The sequence below is a fragment of the Erythrolamprus reginae genome, chromosome 5, assembly GCF_031021105.1.
Source record: "Erythrolamprus reginae isolate rEryReg1 chromosome 5, rEryReg1.hap1, whole genome shotgun sequence".
Taxonomy (NCBI): Eukaryota; Metazoa; Chordata; class Lepidosauria; order Squamata; family Dipsadidae; genus Erythrolamprus; species Erythrolamprus reginae.
The window spans coordinates 70490534-70512927 of NC_091954.1; the positions used below are offsets into that span (position 1 = coordinate 70490534).

General features: G+C 37.9%; 2 protein-coding genes across 5 annotated transcripts in view; both read left to right on the forward strand.

Moving 5' to 3' along the window:
• The first annotated feature begins 499 nt into the window (after window positions 1–499).
• Window positions 500–5262, forward strand: POLR2D (RNA polymerase II subunit D). The gene is made up of 4 exons (XM_070754034.1): window positions 500–607; window positions 2621–2801; window positions 4025–4120; window positions 4723–5262. The coding sequence occupies exons 1-4, from the start codon at window positions 535–537 to the stop codon at window positions 4799–4801; spliced, it is 429 nt and encodes a 142-aa protein (XP_070610135.1). The 5' UTR covers window positions 500–534; the 3' UTR covers window positions 4802–5262.
• Window positions 5263–6632: 1370 nt separating this feature from the next.
• WDR33 (WD repeat domain 33) overlaps window positions 6633–22394 on the forward strand; it is a 95784-nt gene continuing 80022 nt past the window's right edge. For 2 of the 4 annotated variants that reach the window (XM_070753064.1, XM_070753067.1), the window contains exon 1: window positions 6633–7038. The gene's annotated coding sequence lies outside the window, so the exon portion shown is untranslated. Of the gene's footprint in view, window positions 7077–22394 lie in introns of all 4 variants that reach the window. The other 2 variants (XM_070753065.1, XM_070753066.1) reach the window with 2 other exon arrangements.

Below are 22394 nucleotides of genomic sequence, written 5' to 3' on the forward strand. Positions count from 1 at the left end.
TTGGAGGCCCCTGGTCTATAACATGGAGAGTATGACAGGAAAAATTACTAGGACTGGGTAATTATATAATTATTGTATATAATTATGGATAGGGTAATTATATAACCCTAAGGTAGCCTAGTAATCTTTTCTTTTGTACCGACATTTTTCCTGTCATACTCTCCATGTTTTAGATCAGGAGTCTCCAAACCTTAGCAACTTTAATAAGACTTTGTGGACTTCAACTCCCAGAGTTCTTTCAAATCCCGAACTTCCTTGTGAGGAGGATGCCTGTACTGTATTCTACAGAAACCACATCCGCTAATTAATTTCGGACAAGCGCGTGCGCTTTACAATAGGAGCAAAAGAATTGCCCTCAGCACCACGTCCGATTTTTCCCTCTGAGGCCAACGTCAGGGAAGCGCTTTTCTTTCTGTCTCCTCCAGGGGGCGTTGGTGCTAGTCGCCCGTGTTTTTGCTCGCCGTTCGTATTTCCGGCCAGTCGCGCATGTTCGTGGGGGGGGGGGGGGGGGAGGGGGCGGGTGCAGATGAAACGATGGCGGTAGGAGGCACCGACGTTCGCACCGTAGATGTGGAAGAGGATGCTTCTCAGCTGCTTTTTCCCAAGGGTGAGCGGCAAAGTGTTGGGGAGAAAAGCAGCCGGAGGAGCTAAGGGAGGTTGCCTTTAAGGGAGATGTACGTGTACCGACCGAGAAGAACTAGAACAAGATTGTGTTACTAGACAATCTTGAGGATCATTCAATAATCTTTTTTTCCCATCTGGTGTTCTTCAGAATTGTGAAGGTTTAAAAGTTTACTGGGGGAGGGGTGCATTAGATGGGGATACTTTGCAACTTAGTGTTATCCATATCAGATGTATAAAAGGATCCTGCCGTGCCTTTCATCCCATGCTAATTATGTGAGCTAGAGAACAAGGGGTAGCAAATTACTGACCTAAGAGGGGTCAGTAAGGGGCGGGTACAAGTGCACTACAGTGCCTCCCGTCCCCTGTTCTATTGCTCTCCTATACTATCTTCTATACCTTTCTTCTATTCCTATACTGTATCTCTTCTTCTATTCTTTCATTGATATGTTCTATTACTATATCTTCTTTTCTATATATCTTTTCATAGATATATTTTACTATGAGTATCTCCTCTATAACCTTCATCATCATTAGCTTTACTAGATAAATGGTCAAAGCAATGGAAACTGCAGTTTAATGTTTCCAAATGTAAAATAATGCACTTGGGGAAAAGGAATCCTCAATCTGAGTATTGTATTGGCAGTTCTGTGTTAGCAAATACTACAGAAGAAAAGGATTTAGGGGTAGTGATTTCTGACAGTCTCAAAATGGGTGAACAGTGCAGTCAGGCGGTAGGGAAAGCAAGTAGGATGCTTGGCTGCATAGCTAGAGGTATAACAAGCAGGAAGAGGGAGATTATGATCCCGCTATATAAAATGCTGGTGAGACCACATTTGGAATACTGTGTTCAGTTCTGGAGACCTCACCTACAAAAAGATATTGACAAAATTGAACGGGTCCAAAGACGGGCTACAACAATGGTGGAAGGTCTTAAGCATAAAATGTATCAGGAAAGACTTAATGAACTCAATCTGTATAGTCTGGAGGACAGAAGGAAAAGGGGGGACATGATCGAAACATTTAAATATATTAAAGGGTTAAATAAGGTCCAGGAGGGAAGTGTTTTTAAAAGGAAAGTGAACACAAGAACAAGGGGACACAATCTGAAGTTAGTTGGGGGAAAGATCAAAAGCAACATGAGAAAATATTATTTTACTGAAAGAGTAGTAGACCCTTGGAACAAACTTCCAGCAGACGTGGTTGGTAAATCCACAGTAACTGAATTTAAAAATGCCTGGGTTAAACATATATCCATCCTAAGATAAAATACAGAAAATAGTATACGGGCAGACTAGATGGAGCATGAGGTCTTTTTCTGCCGTCAGACTTCTATGTTTCTATGTATTTTACTATGTGTATATATACAGTTGTTCCACAACTGTCATAACGGACGACCCCAACTGTCATAACGGTCACCCCCAACTGTCATAACGGTCGCCACCAACTGTCATAACGGTCATCCCCAACTGTCATAATGGACGACCCCAACTGTCATAACGGTCGCCCCCAACTGTCATAACGCACTAAAACCCTCATTGTGTATTGGACAAAATAAATAAATAAAATAAATAAATAAAATTTAAAGCTAAGATTTCTGGCTTTTCCTGGGTGGGAGACTGCTTGAGATGCTTTTTTATATTTATTGTCATAATTCCATTGATGATTATAATAAAGTAGTAACCTACCACAGCTACAATCCTACTACTACATACATGCAGAGGATAATTCACTGGCAAAAACAATTGCAAAAAACAAAAACAATGAGACCTGGATTGTGGGGGCAATATGCTGGCTCTGTTAAAAAGTGCTATTGCTAACATGTTGTAAGCTGCCCTGAGTCTAAGCAGAAGGGTGGCATAAAAATCGAATAAATAAATTGTGAAAGACTAAATAACTTATACAGGCAGCCTTTGACTTACAACAGTTCAAGGATTAATACCAATATTAATGTATCTTTCTTCTTTTTAATCTGTGTCCCCTGTATATTAACATGCAGAATTTGAAACTGCGGAAACTCTTTTAAATTCAGAAGTTCACATGCTTCTGGAACATCGGAAACAGCAGAATGAGAGTGTAGAAGATGAGCAAGAACTTTCTGAGCTGTTTATGAAAACTTTGAATTATACAGGTCGCTTCAGCCGCTTCAAAAACCGGGAGACAATTGCTAGTGTCCGCAGGTGAGTTACTTTAAAAAAAATGATTTTCATTAGAGAATAAGAGATGTGGTCCTTTTAAACTTAAATTGGCTAAAATTTAGCACAAATTTGTTTTTTTACTATTTGATAGTCTTTGCCTAATGATGGTTGCTTAGCAACTTTTTGTAATTAAAATGCCTCAGAAAGAATGCTTTGTAGCCTGTAATTCACTTCCGATTGTCATGCATATCACCAAGGAAAGATTATTGCAATCTGGGTGTCTGGCGATTTATGACCATTTGCCAAGTGCCCTGCAGGTACGTGATCACCACTTGCAATCTTCCCTATTGCTCTCAATATCAGTGGAGGAACTGTCTTCCATGGGCCAGAATGTACAGAGCATAGAGCCCTCCTAGCTAGTGCCAGACTGAGGCTCTTAAAGTGAGGTAAACCCATTAAGAAGCTGGCAGCAAGGGTGCTGATGGCAAGAGGCAAAGATGCCCTGCACTGCATGGCCAACAGCCTCTGTGATATAAAACTTGAAGCCATTTGGTGGAGGGGAAGGGAGACAACAACAAAAGTGTGCTAAGGTGGCATCAGTGGTAGAGAGTGGTGGGAGAATACAGCAACAGCATAAAGCATTTTTCTTCTGTTGCAGTGAATAAAAATTATTCTATTCCTAATCATCCCAAAGTTAAATAAAAAGTGATAAATGTCAATCTAGATTTGGAGAGCAATGTAACTTTGTCTTAGCTATTGAGGAAACAAGTTGAAGCAATGTGTTTACCACCATAACTTGTACAAAATAAAATTAGATTATAAATAAATACAAATAATATAGATAAAATATATATATACTATCATAAATAGAAATGGACAGAATAATTGAACAACATTGGAATCTTACTGTCTTTCTCTTACTTGAGAATAATATTCTGGATAATTAATCAGAACAGACACAATTTTTTTAAAAAAAAGTCAGTCAAAATGATGTAACTGTAACGTGTCTTAGATATCAAGCCAATGTTAATGTAGAATGGTAATTTTTGATGCAGATTTTTATAGAAAGTATACCCACATACATACAAATATTCTGGGTGCTTGTGGATGTGTGCTTGAATTGCATTATAGATTAAATCATACTCTTACAAGCATGAATGATAGTAAAATTGCACTGAAAGAATGAGGTACTGTAAAAAAAATATCTACCACAGTACAAATTGACATCTTTTAAGTTTTAAATCACTGTATATTTTTTCTTTCAGTTTATTGCTTCAGAAGAAACTCCATAAATTTGAACTTGCATGTTTAGCTAATCTGGGTCCTGAAACAGCTGAAGAGGCCAAAGCTTTAATTCCCAGGTGAGTTGCCCTAATTAAAAAGGTAAGATTGTCATAATTTCCTCCAGAAATACGAGAAAAGTTACAATCTCATAATTTAGTTAAAAACAGAATTTAACTTAAATATCCATTCTTCAGTCAAATACTATATTATGGAATTTAAAATACTGATCTTATTGGAACAACAGCCTTTAAAATTTCTAAATTGAATTTCTTAGCTGTATTTATGTTCTGTTTTAACGTAATATTTAAGGTTTTATTCTTTCAAACAAAACAGGTAGAGGAAACCTGAATACACTCTTGTTTAAATATATTTCTTATTGCTGTTTGAAGTTTTCAGCTAATCTGTTTTTATAATTTTTATAATTTTATTTTTAATTATTAAAATATGTGTTATAAGCTAATACCAAGTTGGAGTTTAAAAATAGATATTTTTGAATAGTGACATGTCTGGTCTAAATTGAATTAGCTTAGTTATAGTATTGGGAAAAAGAATCCTCATCTTTTATTGCTAGTTTCTTTCAATTCTCAAGATTGGGGTTTTGCAGTTCTTTTTCAGAGAGTTTGTATATCAGAACTTCTTTTATTAAACAGAAAAAACACTGCTTATTCTTATCTTTCAGCTTAGAGGGTCGGTTTGAAGATGAAGAGTTGCAGCAAATTCTTGATGACATACAGACCAAACGAAGTTTTCAATATTAAAATGAATTGCCAGATTCTTCTGAACTGGGTGGGGAGAGGAGGGGAATTGAAGATCTCATTCTTGTTTCTTATACTTCTTTTGAGGTCAACACATATTAATATTTTGTATTCTGACCAAGTTATGTTTCCTGGTTTTATGGCTTTTTAAACAGGAAGAATTTAAACAGTTGAGTGGCATGAATCACAGATGTTTGGAAATTTTTACCTGAATAGAAGTGAATATTAAACATAACTTCATTTTAGGAGTGTAAATAACGTTTTTGGGGCCAGTAATATTAATTTGAATATGTCATGTGTAAAGTAGGATAAATATTACTATATTTAATTCATGTTGCTGTTTGAGAATTTTAGCAGTATAGTAAAACCAAGATAAACCTATTGACTTTTTATTGTGCTTGTATTTCAGACTCAGTTTTCTCTTTCAAAAACAATTGCAAATTAAAGTAAGATATTTTTAGTAAGGTCTTGTGACTGTTGTTTTTCATTGTTGTTAGAAAAGTGGGAAGCCTAAAGAGGACTACTGGTACTTATAAAATTACATCTAATGTTTTTGCTGTTGAAATACAGGTAGTCCTCAACTTATGACCACGATAACTCCAAATTTATGGGATGCTAAGTGAGACATTTGTTAAGTGAGTTTCACCCTATTTTAGAACGTTTCTTGCCACAGTTGTTAATCATTGCAGTTACTAACATGGTTGTTATGTGGATTTGGCTTCCCCACTGATTTTGCTTCTGAAAAAGTCGCAAAATATGATCAATTGGGAATGGCAACCATCATAAATATGAAGCAGTAGCCAAGCATCTGAATTTTGATCAGATGACTATGCTACAACAGTAATAAGTGTGAAAAACAGTTATAAGTCTTTTTTTCCAGTGCCATTGTAACTTTGAAAGTGCACTAAATGAACTGTAGTAAGTGGAAGACTACCTGTATTGTATTAAATATTTATAATATATGCATTGCTGTTTTGAATTCACAGGCATTTGGAATAAAAAAATATTTCTACCTTTTTTTAAACTGAAGATTGGAAAGCAATAGTGCATATTATATATTTATTTTATAATTTTATTTATTTTTTATATTTGCTCAGAGCATATGCACCAAGACAAATTCCTTGAGTGTCTAATCACACTTGGCTAATAAAAATTATATTCCATTAAGGGATCAAGTTTAATGCATGATCTATTTATTCATATAGCTTCTTCATAGAAATTATTTGCTTGAAACAGAAATGCAGTCATTATAGATGTTATCTTGTACATTACAACAAATTGACTACTAACAGCTGTTAAAGTTCTTCCATCTGTTTCAATGTTTGAATGACTTCAAGCATCACAAATAACAGATAGTATCTATAGTAACAGCAGATACACGGAATCTCTTTGTAGCAATGAATATAATTTAATAATGTCCCTACTCAATATAAATCCCTACTCAATATTAAATAACTTTTTGTGTAATATTAATGGGTGATTCTTACTTCGAGATAGTAATATAACACGATTAATTTTTCCGCAAATACTTTTATCCTCTTCCAGGTAAGCATCTCGTTTTATGTTTGACAACTTTTGTTGGCCAGTGATTGACATTCAACCATAACTATAATCTTACTCAGCTAGAATTGTGACTTTGGAAACCTCAAGCCTATATTGTTTCCCTTTCCGTTCTTTAGTTTATATTAACACTTCCCCTTCCGGAAAGCTAGCCGGAAGCCGCTATCGCACCAGCTCCATGGTAGTCGCCAAATGATGCCGTAACGCGCTTCTATCGAAGAGCGCATGCGTATCCTGAAGTCTTTTTTCCCCCTCCGCCCGCCTACTTTTGGTTGGTGTCCGTGATGACGTTCATCATGTGCACCGTCTCCAGTCGCTTCTGGGGAAGATGGCGGATTGTGGCAGAGACGGCTCGTGAGGCGGGAGCTTCCGGGATAACATTGTTCGGGACGTCGGGGCCCCACGATATAACGCTCCGCGAGCGGCTTTTTTTTGTGAGTGTTTCACACGAAGAAAATTGGGGCGTAGCCTGGAAGCGCCCAGGACGTCGGAAGATCCGAGCCGTTTCCGCCATTTTTAGGCCGCGAGGGCTGCTGCTGCTGCCGCTGTTAACCGGCGGCGAAGGGGCTTCAGCGTGAAAGCCGGAATAGGCGGACGTCGTGAATGGAAGAGGAGAGGCTAGAGTAAAGCTACGAAGTGTAGCTCAATAAAAGCCGAAAGGCCTTCACTCTAAACGAGAGGTGAAATCCAGTGTCTGGAAGGAAACTGGGGGAAGCAAGCAAGTAGTCAACATCCTGTCCTTTTCCTTAGGACGTGATTAAGTAGTCACATCCTAAGTTTAAGGGGCGGACAATACTTATAGCGAAGGTTCTTGGGCCACGATCGGTTGCTATAAGTATGCTATAATATGAGCCGAGTTTTCATGTTCGCTGCTCGTCTCCGTTGTGCGTTCCCTAGCCATTGTTTTAAAACGTGCAAACTTAAATGTAGTTGGGAACGGAATTACACGGATAAACTTGCAGAACTGCTACAAACATTAGAGATTGGTAAAATTGAACGGGTCCAAAGACGGGCTACAAAAATGGTGGAGGGTTTAAGCATAAAACTTACCAGGAAAGACTTAATGAACTCAATCTCTATAGTGTGGAGGACAGAAGGGAAAGGGGGGACATGATCAAAACATTTAAATATGTTAAAGGGTTAAATAAGGTTCAGGAGGGAAGTGTTTTTAATAGGAAAGTGAACACAAGAACAAGGGGGCACAATCTGAGGTTAGTTGGGGAAAAGATCAGAAGCAATGTGAGAAAATATTTTACTGAAAGAGTAGTAGATGCTTGGAACAAACTTCCAGCAGACATAGTTGGTAAATCCACAGTAACTGAATTTAAAAATGCCTGGGATAAACACATATCCATCCTAAGATAAAATACAGGAAATAGTATAAGAGCAGACTAGATGGACCATGAGGTCTTTTTCTGCCATCAATCTTCTATGTTTCTATGATAACATTGGAAGTTACTTTTGGATTTCCAAAATCCTTACACAGAGTATAAGATATATTACCATCTTCCTTTCAAAATATAATGCCATAATACAAAACATGTAAGTTAAGGTTAAGTAGAGAAGCTAAGAAGCTATAACCTTTAAAAAGAGTGCAGTCCTAGATGCACTTAAGGCAGGGGTTTCCAACCTGGGGTACTTGCACCCCCTGGGGGTGTGAGGTGGTATTTCAGAGGGATGAAAATAATTGGGTTTAGAAGTTTATATGCATATAATTATTTATATAAATAATTATATTAGAATTGTTCGAGTGGTGTGGGTTTACAAAAGATTGGGAACCCCTGATTTAATGAATCTGAATAAGGTCCTGTTGAGCACATTGAGCCTTAAATTTCTGAATAAATATGCATAGGAATTTTATTATAAATAAATCTTAATTTTGAAAATATTAGTTCCTTTTGAATATTAGTTTATAGTTTGTGCTAAAGGTTAATACATTCATTGTAAAATGTGTAACTTCCCAGTACTCATGTTCACATATTCTTAGAAGCTAGGTGCTTACAGTTAATATAATTTTAATGCCTTTTTCCAATTGTGCAATTATGTATTGAGGTTTTCTATGTATTTTTAAGTTATCATTTTTGCCTAATCTAGGTAGAAAACAAATGGGGTCATTGCATTTTACTAGAAACCTGACTAATCATCAGATAAAGCATAACTACACTAATGAAGTATTTACTACACAGTGGTTCATAGCTATTAGCTTAGTTCTCAAATATCCTGGTTTTATGTTATTTCAAATAAAGGTTCAAAATATTTTGTATTCGAAGAAGCAGCTTTAATTTCACATTTTTGTAAATTTGCTAATGGTCACATGTGAAAGTAAGTTAACTAGGTAGAATTTGTATGAAGTTTCTTTAGAAGAGCTATTTTTCCAATATTAAATTTGCACATCAAACTATGTGTGGATTTCACAAGTAGTTCCCTGTGTGGAAATGTCTATGGAGATTCTCAATCATCCAGGTTATGGTTGTCCCAAAGGTGATTTTTCAAAACAACTGGATTGTCTTTGTTTTTCTTCAGAGACATTTCACTTCTCATCCAAGATAGATTTTTTTCCAGTTCTGACTGAATGGAGAATGAAAAGATTTAGGATGAGAAGCTAATTGTCGCCAAGGAAAAACAAAAGTCCAGCGAAAAAGCACCTTTGGGACTTCCCTCTGGAAACAATGCTATTGGGAGGAAAGGGTTATCAATGGGTGTTTAGTTAAACATCTTTTACGCATTTAGAAAAAGTAGTAAACTACATAGATGAGGCTCAGACTCTATTTTTCATAACACTTCATATTGATTAAGAGCTTTGTAGGTTGTTCTATTCATAGAAAAAACAACATGAATTGCAGGGCTGCTGGTCCAGCAGATAATAACAGAAGGTCATTTTTGCAATTTTCTTTCTTTCCATTGAAATGTTCCACACTGTTTCTTATCTGGTTCTCAGCCATCTACAGTTGATTGGCTACAGTTGCAGGAAAAAACAACAGCTCATAAGTCTAGACAATCCCTTTTATTCTACCTATAATTAATTTGATAGTTGACTTTTTAATATACCGGCTATTTAAAAGCTCTTTTTTTCCTTAATGTGACTCTGTAATAATACTTTTAGAAACAATTAAAATTAAGTCAGAGGAAATACTTTTTGATCAAAAAATGGTCTTCTGGCATTTTTTCCCTAATCTTTATGGATCACTTTTAGATATCATGTGCATCTGAACTTAAATAATTACTTTTAAGTACTGTAGAATATCTGGAAACTATTGCTTGGAATCATGGCTTCAGAAAAGAGATTACAGAAATGTGATAGAAAATCTGCTGATATTGGAAACCATAAAGAGCTCTTTTTATGGGCAATTAAAAATATGAACTATAAATAAAGTTGTACTCCATAAATATGTAGAATCCATTTTCTTTTTAATGGTAAATTCCCCATCACCAGGGAAACTGAAATTTCTAAAATTAAGTTAGTCTAATCAACTTTTTCTTCAGGTAATTTGGAGAGATCTGGGATTCTTAATTGCACTAGGTCGATAGTTTAGGGAAAAAAACATGCATATTTAAGTATTTGGAGGATAAATATTCAGTAAAGTTTTTCCAAGATTTTTAACTGTCATGCTATAAAACTTGAAAAGCACAATTGTTAAAATTACATGTAAAACACTTCTGAAATAGAAATGGCTCCATACTTTATCTGAGTGAAATTGAACCACATTCTTCTACTTCTGCCAGCAAAGTGATAAGAGCATATGAAGAATAATTAACTGTTTTTGAACTTGAAATCTAATAGTATGATATTTATATTTATTTTAAGAATTGCCACAAAAATGAATTAAGAATAGTGTATTTTTTCTGGTATTCTCTTTGTACCTTGAATAATGAGGGTGGAGGTGGGGGTGGGAGAGAGATTGGACATTTTTACTTTATAGAAAATTTGCTTTAGATAATCATGTACTAGGTGATAATAAAGAAAGCAATCCACAGATAGTATATGAGTGAAAAGGGCAGGATGACCCTGCTTAATTATTTAAAAAGTCAGTGCATTATTGAAAATTCAGGAAAACACTTTTGAATTGCCTTACAAATTTAATTGAAAACTATAATCAGTACTAGTACAATTAATTTATTCATTCATTTATTTATTTATTTGATTTGATTTGATTTGATTTGTATGCCGCCCCTCTCCGCAGATTCGGGGTGGCTCACAGCAGTGATAAAACAGTACACCATAACAAATCTAATATTGAAGTTTAAAATAACAATTTACATTAAAAAGCTAAAAAAAACCCCATTATATAAAAAGCACACAGACAAACATACCATACATAAAACTACATAGGCAATGGAAGATGTCTCAGTTCCCCCATGCCTGACGGCAGAGGTGGGTTTTAACTGCCACTTTCATTGAGATGTTACTTATTGTACTAATTGCCAGTTACACTTCACAAATAATCAGAATCTTTCCCCAAAAATCTGAGTCTGAAAAATAGGGACCTATATGGCTTGATAAACACTATGTATATGCTTCTGAACTAGTTTTAGGTGAGTAATAAGTTGCCATAAAAACTAAAACCCAAGCTAGATTTTGTGTCTTTGTAGTTTTGAAATTTTTGCATGCTGCTAAGACAAAACATTTTACTCTGTTGTATTTTTCCTTAAATATAGACCTTACCTTAAAAAGCTATTCGTATACAAGAATGATTACAACATGCAATTTCAAAATTTAAATTAACAAATTTTAAATTAACGTAGTAGTAGCTACATTCAGACAAACAACAGATATGCCTTCAAATTTTGGCTTTTGAAAAGAAGCCAAGTTTTCCAGTTTAAACATAGCAAATCATGAAAACAGCTGGGTTTATTTAGATAGTCTTTTGACTAGGGTGCGCAAAAGGAACATTTTGGGATGTATATATATTCTGCTTGAATATGACATAAAAATAACTTCATAAGATTGGGTGTCTGACTTAATATGCCAAGTGACATAATGTAAATAAGGTGTATTCATCAAATATAAACTGAACTTTCAAAATTAGATAATTTTCATTTTAAAAAATGCTCTATTTTGTTTAAATCCAGAAAGTACATACCTCATCATCCATATTACTGATTCCCAGATTAATATCTATCTTGTGGAAGCATGTGACAAAAAGCCATATAGAATAGGAATAGAATAGAATTAGAATTAGAATTCTTTATTGGCCAAGTGTGATTGGACACCAAGAAATTTGTCTTTGGTGCACATGCTCTCTGTGTACATAAAAGAAAATATACATTTGTCAAGAATTATGAGGTACATGATAGTACCATTCATTCCATGTGACTAATTTTTCTGAGCCACATGAAAATCTTTGCACAGTTTTAAGATGTTACATGAAAGGGCCATTGAAAGGCAGTATGTTGCAAAGATGCACTATATTGACAAAGATTTGAGATGGTCATTCATGCTCTAGTTACCTCACAGCTTAATTACTGCAATGTATATGTGACCACCCAGGAGCTTCAACTCATAAAGAGCACGGTGGCATGGTTAATGATGGGCATTGTTTGGTATGCTTATATAACACCTCTGCTTGGTGAGCTACACTGGTTGCCAGTTTGCTTCCACTTTTGATTCAAGATGCTGCTCACTACCTATAAAGTCCTACATCTGATAGGGCATAGTTAATTGAAGAGCAAGCTGCCTCCCATAATATCTGTCCAGTTGATCTAGTCTGGCAGGTCTGGCTGTTCTTTGTTATTTCAGTTACAAATAATAAAGGCGGGACACAAATAAAAATAATGCCATCCCTCGGGTTCCCAGAAACACACACCTACAGTAGCTCCTTCCCTCTAGAATGAGATAGACTCCATTGTGCTGGTATTTCACAAAAGGCCTCAGAGACCTGGCTCTTCACCTAGGCCTTTGGTAAGTGTGCTTGAAGCCCCATTTCCTGCATCTGAATTTACTATATCTGCCATCTTCATTCTTTTCTGTTTTTTTATTGTTTTAGTATGTTCAATAATTTGTTAACTAACTGGAGTTGCTAGGAGTCAAATAGTTACTTCATTCAGTCAGATTGCTTTATCAGACTATGTATATTGCAAGTACACCTGGAAAGAGACTTGTGGATTTAGATTGATTGGTTGTCTTTATAGAACATTGTTATGAGCCATCTAGGGTTATCATGTATAAGATGGGTAGCCATATGTGGTTTCCAAATAAATATATTTATATCAGGCAATGGTAGGTTGTCTAGTACAGGTAATATTTGACTTACAACCACAATTGAGGTCAAATTTTCTGTTGCTAAGTGAGAACAGTTAAGTGAGTTTTGCCCCATTTTATGACCTTTCTTGCTACAGTTGAATACTGCAGTTGTTGGATTAGTAACATGGTTGTTAAGTGACTCTGGCTTCCCATTGACTTTGCTGGTCAGAAGGTTGCAAAAGGTGATCCTATGACCACCAGGACATAGCAGCTGTCATAAATACAAGTCAGTTGCCAAGCATCTAAATTTGGATGATGTGATCACCATGAGTGGGTGGGGTGGGGGGTGCTAGAGAGCTTATAAGTATGAAAAACAGTCGAAAATCACTTTTTTCAGTGCTGTTGTAACTTTGAACAGTCACGAAGTGAACTGTTGTAAGTTGAGGGTTACCTGTAGTGCACTTCTTGTTGTCTGCCTTGTTTTTGAGTTCATTCTCACAGAACAATCAAGCTTTCAGATTCCTTATAGATGAAGTAATTCTAATAGAAACTAAGAATTATGTCTGCTTGTGCTTTTCTCCCATAGGGGAGTTATTCTGTTAGGCAGATAGCATCAATTTAAACAGTTCTTAAAATGAATCAGCTATACCTAAATTGAATAGTTTGTCCCAATTTAAATGCAACAGTAATCCAAATGTTGGTGTTTAGGGTCAGATGTGTAGATTCTCCTGGTTCTTTACCTGTTCACCTATGTGGAAAAGAAAGTATCAATCACTTCCCTTTCCTGAGTTTTAAGAACGTGGTTCTGTTGGTGAATCATTTTTGAGGCACTTCCTGTTCAATTATATATAATACTTGGGTATCTGTTGCTTTTAACAGTGGACCAGTTTAAAAAATGAAAACTCTCTTATCCTTTCACATGAAGTGGAATGGGAAACTGGCAAAACTTGTCTCAATGTTTTTCATTAATTTCCTGTCATCAAGTTGGTATCTATTCTCAACAACAATGTACGGTAGAAAGATTTCCTCGAAGATCTGTTCCCAACCTGGTCTTCTCATCACTATAAGTCCGTGATGGCGAACCTATGGCATGCAGAGGCCATAGCCAGCTGCTCTTCTGGTTTCTGGTGCTAGTTTTTTCAGGCACTGGAGCACCAGAAAACAGCCTAAAAATGACCAAAACACAGGCAATTTGTGGCCATTTTTTGCCCTTTTGGGGCCAAAAATGGCTTAAAAATAGCATGGAAACAGCCCAAAAATGGCCTGAAAACTGCCAAAAAAGAGGCATGCATGTGCCGGCCAGTAGGTCTTCAGGTTTCCAGTGCTCCAGTATGCAAATGCACACGTATTCCAGCTTGGACACTCAGTGCCAAAACAGTTCAACATCATTGCTATAAGTCATCCATTTTGCTGCTGGTTTTTTCCCTTTCATCCTTTCAAGCATCATAGATGTATCCAGAGACCTGGATGCATGTATCCAAAGCAAGATATTTTGAGTCTGGTTATTTGAACCTTAAGGGTAAACACTATGTTGATTTCGTTCAGTAATCCATCTGTTTGTTTTCTTGCTATCCATGGTATTTTCAGGGGTCTTCTCCAACACCCAAGTTCAAATGGTCAGTACTGTCCTGATCTTCAGTTCCAGCTTTTGCTTCCATAAGGCATTAAAGGAAGAACCATTCTCTGTAACAATTCTAGGCTGTCAGAATACATTTTCCTACTAATCTGTGTATTTTTTAAATTTCTTTACTGCTTGTAGATGAACCTTAAAGCTATCCACAATTTCAGTATCTTAATTGTCAAGTTTAAGACTGTTATCTCTGTTGTCATTAGTTTGGTCTTTATATTTACTGTATTTTTTGGAGTATAAAATGCACCTTCCCCTGAAGTTGCATCTTATACTGAAAATTTGGGTGTGACTTATACTCTGAATGTAGCTTTTTCAAAGCTTTTTTTTCCCAGCCCTAACGATCTTCCTGGCTCTTACCTGCTTGCAAGCTTTTTCATTGCTACTCTCTCCAAAGAAGGGTTTTTTCCAGCCCTAAGTCTTTGCAGGCTTTTTTTCATTGTGATTTGCTCCGAATAAGGATTTTTTAAAGCCCTCCCCAGGGAATAAAATAATGTTCTGAAGATGACCAGACTAAGGAGGCTAGCCAGATGAATACCTGGTAGGCAATTTCCCCCCTATTTTCCTCTTCAAAAGCTAAGGTCTTATACTCCAAAAATGTGATAAATTTATTTCTGTGTTTCACACTATGCTCCTTGCCTTTCATTACCAGGCATTGCAATCATTTAGATTTTTGGCTAGCAGGGTCATCAGCATTGTACAGGTTATTGATGCTTATCCCTTAGTTTTAAATCTGTGCTCAAACATAGCTCAAACTATTTCCTTTCCCAATTTCCCTCATTATATGTTTAGTACATAGGTTGAATAAACAAAAAAATAATACACAGTCTTGTCTCACTACTTTACCATGTACAGACTGTTACTTTCCTATCTCTGTATAGACTTTGAATAAGCACATTGAGATATTTTGAGATTCCCATTTTTCTAAGCACATGCTACAGTTTGGTATACAGTGGTCCCTCGACTTGCGCGTTCTCGATTAGCGCGAAACGCTGCAACGCGGTTTTTCAAAAAATATTATTTAAAAAAATAAAATATTAAAAAATAAATTTTTTTTTATTCTGTTCCCTGAATGGAGACCGCCGGCCGCTCAATCGGGCCGGCAGGGAACAGAATGGAGCCTTCCGCGGCGGGGATGGTAAGGGGGGGAGCCGAGGGGGGAGCCGAGCCCAGCCCCGTGGCATTCGCTTTCCTCCCGCCGGCAGCCGACTGATCGTGGGCTCCTTCGCAACCTCGGAGAGCTTCCTGGTTTTCGTGAGCTTTCATGCCCCGGAAGCTCTCCGAGGTTGCGAAGGAGCCCACAATCAGTCTCGGCTGCGGGTGGGAGGAAGGCGAATCCCCCGTGGGCTCCGTTACATCTTCCGCTGCCAGCCAGGCCATGCTGGCGGCAGCGGAACAATCGCTGGCTGTCAACTTTTCTTTTTAAAACTGGGCAGGAGCTGACTTGCCTCCCCAGTGCTAAAAAGAAAAGTTGACAGCCAGCGCTACGACTGACGGAATGCTGAGCCTCCCGGTGGAAGGCTGCCGCTTGGCCGGGGAGGCTCGGCCGAAAGCGGCTGGAGCGGCAGAGCCGAGCACGCCTTCCGCCTGGGAAGTCCTGCCCCTTCATCCCCACCCCTCGCCCCTGTGGTCGGCGGGGATGAAAGGGCAGGACTCCCTGGGTGGAAGGCGTGCTCGGCTCTGCCGCTCCAGCCGCTTTCGGCCGAGCCTCCCCGGCCAAGCAGCCAGGGAAGTCGAGCCAGGCGTGGCGGCGGCAGCGCTGCTTCTCCGGTCGCCCGGTCCTCTCCTGCCTCCTGCGCCGATGTTCCCCGCTGCGACGGAAGGCAGTCGCTTGGCTAGGGAGGCTCGGCCGAAAGCGGCTGGAGCGGCAGAGCCGAGCACGCCTTCCACCCAGGGAGTCCTGCCCTTTCATCCCCGCCGACCACAGGGGCGAGGGGTGGGGATGAAGGGGCAGGACTTCCCGGGCGGAAGGCGTGCTCGGCTCTGCCGCTCCAGCCCCTTTCGGCCGAGCCTCCCTAGCCAAGCGACTGCCTTCCGTCGCAGCGGGGAACATCGGCGCAGGAGGCAGGAGAGGACCGGGCGACTGGAGAAGCAGCGCTGCCGCCGCCCATGTAACGTTCTACATGTGAAATTAAAGATATTATTTGAGTTTCCACAAAGTCTCTTGTTTAGTATTGATGTGTAGGCTGACTTTTTTCTATTCTTTTGGCCACTGTTTCATCCTTCAGAGTGGGCGGCATAGTTTGCTTGCAACAGTTACAAATACTCTATTGTTTGCCATATCTCTGTAGTTATTCTGTAGTTGCTACAGTCTTCTGACATGGTAATGATTTAGCTATTGTTCTGATTTTATCTTCTATACTGGTTCATATTTTGGATGTGATCAGTTCAACTTTACCGAATTTCAGTTATACTCCTATGTTTGACCTACTGGGATTAGTTACTGTTTGTCCATTGTTGTCTTTTACAATACAAGTTCAGGAGACTTTCCTTGTCTGTTTCCATATTCAATATCTTTACAGATGTTGTAATACTGCTTCTTGTAACTTCTAACAGATTTTTGAATTTTTTTTTGTTAAATTAGTTTTTGAAATTGTTAGTTCCCTATCACCAAGGTTCTTGATTTCCAAAGCACTTTCTGATGTTCTTGAAAATGGTGGGTACATGATCAAGATGATATCACGGAAACTGATGAGCTTTCTTTTTTAGCTTAACTTGGAACTTGCATATGAGCAGTTTGTGATCTTTTCTAATGTTAAACCCTGACCATGCATATGCTGTTATAATTGTGTTTTTCCATCTCTTTGTATCAATAATAACCAGTTTTATTTCTCTGCATACAATCTGGTGATGTCTATGCATATAGACATCATTTTGGTTGTTGAAAAACTGTGTCGGCAATGAAAAAATCATTGAATGGCCAAAATTCATAGCTTATTCTGCTTCATTTTAATTCTCTAAGCCATAAAGTTCAACTACATTTTTCTTAGTACTTTCAATTTTGGCAGTCCATTTTCCACATTAGAATCAGCATTTTTTTTTCATGTTCTCCCAGTTTCAAGTTGAGCTTGACCATAAAACATCAACTTGTTCTCCTGCACTAATGTTGAGCATAAGCATGGATAATTGTGATATTTAAATATTTTCTGTAAAATCCAATTAATATTCAGTCATTTCAATTTCCTCATTCCTAAGATGTCACTGTTCAATCAATTCATTTAATCTTTCAGTGTGTAAACTTACCTAAGTTCATGTTTCTTCAGTTTTGTATTCCCCTTCTGTATAGCAACATCAACAACTAGACATTCCAAATGGTTTTAATGTAGTCACGTAAACATTAATACAGTAATACCTCTACCTACAAACGCCTCTACTTACGAACTTTTCTAGATAAGAACTGGGTGTTCAAGAGTTTTTTGCCTCTTCTCAAGAACCATTTTCTACTTACAAACCTGAACCTCCGAGACTGTAACTGGAAAAACAGGGAGAAACCTCCGTGGGGCTTCTCTAGGAATCTCCTGGGAGGAAGCAGGGCCAGAAAAGGCGGGGAGAAGCCTCTGTGGGGCCTCTCTAGGAATCTCCTGGGAGGAAACAGGGTCTTCACCCTCCCTGTGGTTTCCCCAATCGCACACATTATTTGCTTTTGCATTGATTCCTATGAGAAAAATTGCTTCTTCTTACAAACTTTTCTACTTAAGAACCTGGTCAGAGAACGAATTAAGTTCGTAAGTAGAGGTACACTGTACAAGATCCTCAACTTGTTTTTAATAATATGTTCAATGCTATACTCGACTTGATCATCTAAGACTATACAAGTGACACTTGAAAAATTAGAGTATCGTGCAAAAGTTCATTTATTTCAGTAATGTAACTTAAAAGGTGAAACGTTTTCACCTTTAGAATAGAATAACATTAGAATAGAATTTTATTGGCCAAGTGTGATTGGACACACAAGGAATTTGTCTTGTTCCATATGCTCTCTGTGTACATAAAAGAAAATATAGATATATAAGAGAGACCCATTACATGCAAGGCAAGATAATTCAAGCCGTGATTTGTCATAATTGTGATGATTATGGGCTACACTTCATGAAAACTGCAAATCTTCCATTTCAGAAAATTAGAATATTACATGAGATCAATAAAACAAGGACTGTACATAGAACAATATTGGACCTCTGAAAAATATAAGTACTTCATTTGGATCTTTTGCAGCAAGCTGCAAGCCAGGAAGATCTTTAGCGCCTTGTTAGGGCTGAAAAAGCCTTTTTCAGAGGGAGTAGGAATGAAAACAAGCCTGCAGAGACTTAGGGCTGGAAAAAACCTTCCGAGGGATTAGGAAACCCGGAAAATTGTTAGCACCTAGTTAGAGCTGGGGGGGGGGGGAGCTTTGAAAAAGCTATATACGGAGTATAAGACGCACCCAAATTTTTAGCCTCTTTTGGGGAGGAAAAGGTGCATCTTATACTCTGAAAAATATGGTAGATCTTAAACGGCTCATTGTTAAATCATAGTAAATTCCATTAATATCTGTTAGAAACTTGAAACAATCCACTTTTTATTTCTTGTTTTTACTTTATTGATCCTTAATCCCATCAAATAAATGTTCCACAAGCTTTTTTCTTCTTATTTTCCTTCTGTCTCTTCTTCATTCAGCTTCATTCGTTTAACACATCCTTTTGCAAGTCCAAAATAAGAGTGCTCTCCAAGTTGTTCTTATTGTTTCTATATTTCCTTTGATTATTAAGACATCTTCAGGTGGTTTCATTTGTAAATTCATTATGGTATCTTTTTTCATATCACTTTTATATTCTGGCATTTTCAAATCCATTTTCAGATCCATCGCATCTTGTCTCTTATCACTTTTGTAATGGGACTTTTTAAAAAAATATATAATTCACATTCAGATCAGCCTCCATATTCATTTTATCCTATAAAACTGTTTTTTTTGTGTATCCTATTTTATAGTATCAGACAATATTGTAAGTAATTTCTGAGTACCTTAAATTTGCTTGCTTTAGTTTAGCAGCTGGAATAACCTTCATATCTTGGATGAGCCTGTTTGATTAAACCTCTTGCCTTCCTGTCATTCTAGGAATGCCTCCATTCCCCTCATAATGGGGAGGGGGAGGTGGGGATCAGGGGTGGTTTCCACTTACTTTCACCACCGGTCCATATCGCATACACACATCCTCTTGTGCAATTCTGCTTCTGCGCATTTTGCTCAGTAGCTATAATCAGCCTGAAACACAGCTGAGGAGCTGATCAGCTGTGCTTTGGGCGAAGAAATAAAAGTATAAACCCAGGGGCAATCAGGAGGGCCTTTTTTCAAGCAGCAGCAGAGCAGAAAACTTCCAAACAATAAAAAAATTTGGGGAAAAACCCAAAAAGAAAGATGGTGGCACCCACGGACTGGCGCCAACCAAAGTGGATCCCTGACATTGTGACATCACCAGCATTGTGACATTATTGTGACATCACCAGATCGCTACTGGTTTGGGCGATCTGGTCCGAACTGGGAGGAACACCACCCCTGGTGATGATGTCCATTTTACTTAGTCTTTTAAAAAGAGGCAACTTGATTTTTAAAAATGCAACTTTTTATCAATGAAAGGAAGGTGAGGAAGGAAGATTTAGAAGTGGATAGATCAGAAGGCAAAAGGCAATATGGAAAGCCATAATAAAATGCCTAAGGGAGTTACTGACTAACACCTTGGGGGGGGGGGTTGCCACAATGCATAATAAATTGACTCGGCCTTCCATCTTTCCGAGGTGGGTAAAACGAGGACTCAAAATTGTAGAGGGCAATATACTGACTCTGTAAACTGCTAAGAGAGGGCTGTAAAGCACTGTGAAGCGGTATATAACTCTTAAGTGCTAGTGCTATCACACAGGGGTTTAAGCATTTCATAGTCATGTGACCGCCATTTGCAGGCTTCCCTGCCAGCTTTTCACAAGCAAAGCCAATGGGGAAGACTGAAAGTCACTCCTTATAATGGAATGTGGGAATGACCTGGTGGAAAAGGAAAGGAGATATTGCCTAAGGAAACAATAAAGCAAGAGAGGCAGGATTCCCTTGGGTAACATATCAAAAAACAACAATACATCTGGAATCCAATTAATATGACTAGAAAAACTTTAAAATTTCTAATATAATTTAAAATAAACCTTTGCTACCATTCACTACGCAGACACACTAAAACACTCGGGGGGGGGGGGATCTAATGGTCCCGGGCCTGGCGGCATAAATAAGTATTTAAACTTTTACAGAAGGCAAGGAGGGTGGGGGCAGTGCAAATCTTGGGGGGGGGGGGAGCTGATTCCAGAAGGCTGGGGCCTCCACAGAGAAGACTTTTCCTCTGGGCCCCGCCAAATGACACTGGTTGATGAGACCCTGAGGAGGCCGACTGTGGGACCTAACTGGACGCTGGGATTTGTGCGGCAGAAGGTGGTCTCGGAGGTAATCTGGTCTAAGCAATAGTACCTGTAGTTTTGATGACAGGCAGAATTGTTTTCCTAATAAGCTGAAAATTGATACCTGATCTTGAAAGCCGCCAGCAACTGAACCCACAATTAATGGTTTATACTCAAATTAGGCTTGATGCTCTAGTTTAGCTTACAGTAAGCTCTACAGTAAGATCCCAGAAAAAATTACCAAGCAAATCAGGGAAATTCTGTTTGAAGCATTTATAAGGCATACTGCTAATAAGATTGGTACCTTGTTTTCCCAAAATAAGATATCCCCTGATGATAAGCCCAATCAGGCTTTTGAGTGCATGGCAATAGGGCCAAGAGCTTATTTCTGGGTTCAAACAAATAGGGTCTTATTTTCAAGGAAACATTCTAAGTAGTTTTTGGTTAGCATGTAGCAGCAATCCTGATAAATTCCAGAATGTCAGATGCTATCTCTAAATTGTCCCATACAGTCCTTTAAATACTGTTTGTACTGTTAATATGTTTTTCAGCTAAATGTATTGTGCCACTCCTCATTCAAGAGAATGCATTCATTCAGTAAACAAACAATTGAATATGAAGTTTCTTTAATCCCTGGGAGAAATGGGTAGTTCAGAAATGTGGAAAAACAAACAATTTTAAAAATTCAGTTTGAAATAGATTATTTATAAAGGAATAGTATTCTGGAAAATTCCTGTTAATTTCAGGGTGAAATTCTAAATAACATAAAACAGGCGGTGAAGTTTTATTAAGAAAAGTAGCATTTAGGTTTTCTTGGAAAAGTACATCACCACACTTTATATATTTAATAATTCATTTTCTTCATAGATATAGCCTTTGTAATTTAATCTGATCAGTTTTATGACCAAAAACTTTTCCAGTATGAGCTAGGATCCAAAACATATTATGTAATTACAGTGATACCTCTCCTTATGAACTTAATTTGTTTGTAAGTTTGTAAGTAGAAGCAATTTTTTCCGTAGCAATCAATGTAAAAGCAAATAATGCATGCAAACCCATTAGGAAAGAAATAAAAGCTCGGAATTTGGGTGGGAAGAGGAGGAGGAAGAAGAGGAGGAGGGACAGTCGCTGCCAAAGGAAGAAGGTGAGGGAAGGAGAAATTTAAAAAATCCAAAACTTTAAGGCTTATTAAAAAAAAAGAAGAGGGACTCTGAGGCGTCGAGGAGGAGCACGTGCCTCCCATACACCTGGCATGAGGCTGCCTCCCATACACTGCATCAGAGAGAGAAACCCAGGGGGAATGGCAGGAAACTGGCCAGGCCTTTGTGCTGTTCTCAAATTTCCTGGGAAATTTTTCTGGGCTTGGATTTTTAAGTAGAAAATGGTTCTTGAGAAGAGGCAAAAAAATCTTGAACACCCAGTTCTTATCTAGAAAAGTTCTTAAGTAGAGGCATTCTTAGGCAGAGATACCACTGTATATTACTTCCTTATGAAGTTTCCCCAAAGCCTTTACAACTCCTTCCCCATAGTAGTAGTCCTTATGTGTCTTTTTTTAAAAAAATTATAATTAAGGATTAATGCTTACTTCAAAGACATTTTGCCTACTAATTGCCATTTATGCTGTCACCACATTGAGATAAGGTCTACTGCCATCTATGGAATTATTGAGGCTGTGGAATGGATGAGGCTGTATGGATGAGACTTAGTAACTTATATGAACAAATGAAGTAGAATGATAAAAAGTGGTTTTCAAATTAAATCAACTTGACATAGTTGTTTCAGATGTTCAGTTTGAACATAATGGAAATTCATAA

Bases quoted from the DNA above. Each gene is read 5' to 3' on its own strand.
- POLR2D (XM_070754034.1), top strand. From the start codon at position 535: ATGGCGGTAGGAGGCACCGACGTTCGCACCGTAGATGTGGAAGAGGAT. The intron at 608-2,620 runs GTGAGCGGCAAA...ATTAACATGCAG, and splicing joins TCAGCTGCTTTTTCCCAAGG to AATTTGAAACTGCGGAAACT. The intron at 4,121-4,722 runs GTGAGTTGCCCT...CTTATCTTTCAG, and splicing joins GCCAAAGCTTTAATTCCCAG to CTTAGAGGGTCGGTTTGAAG.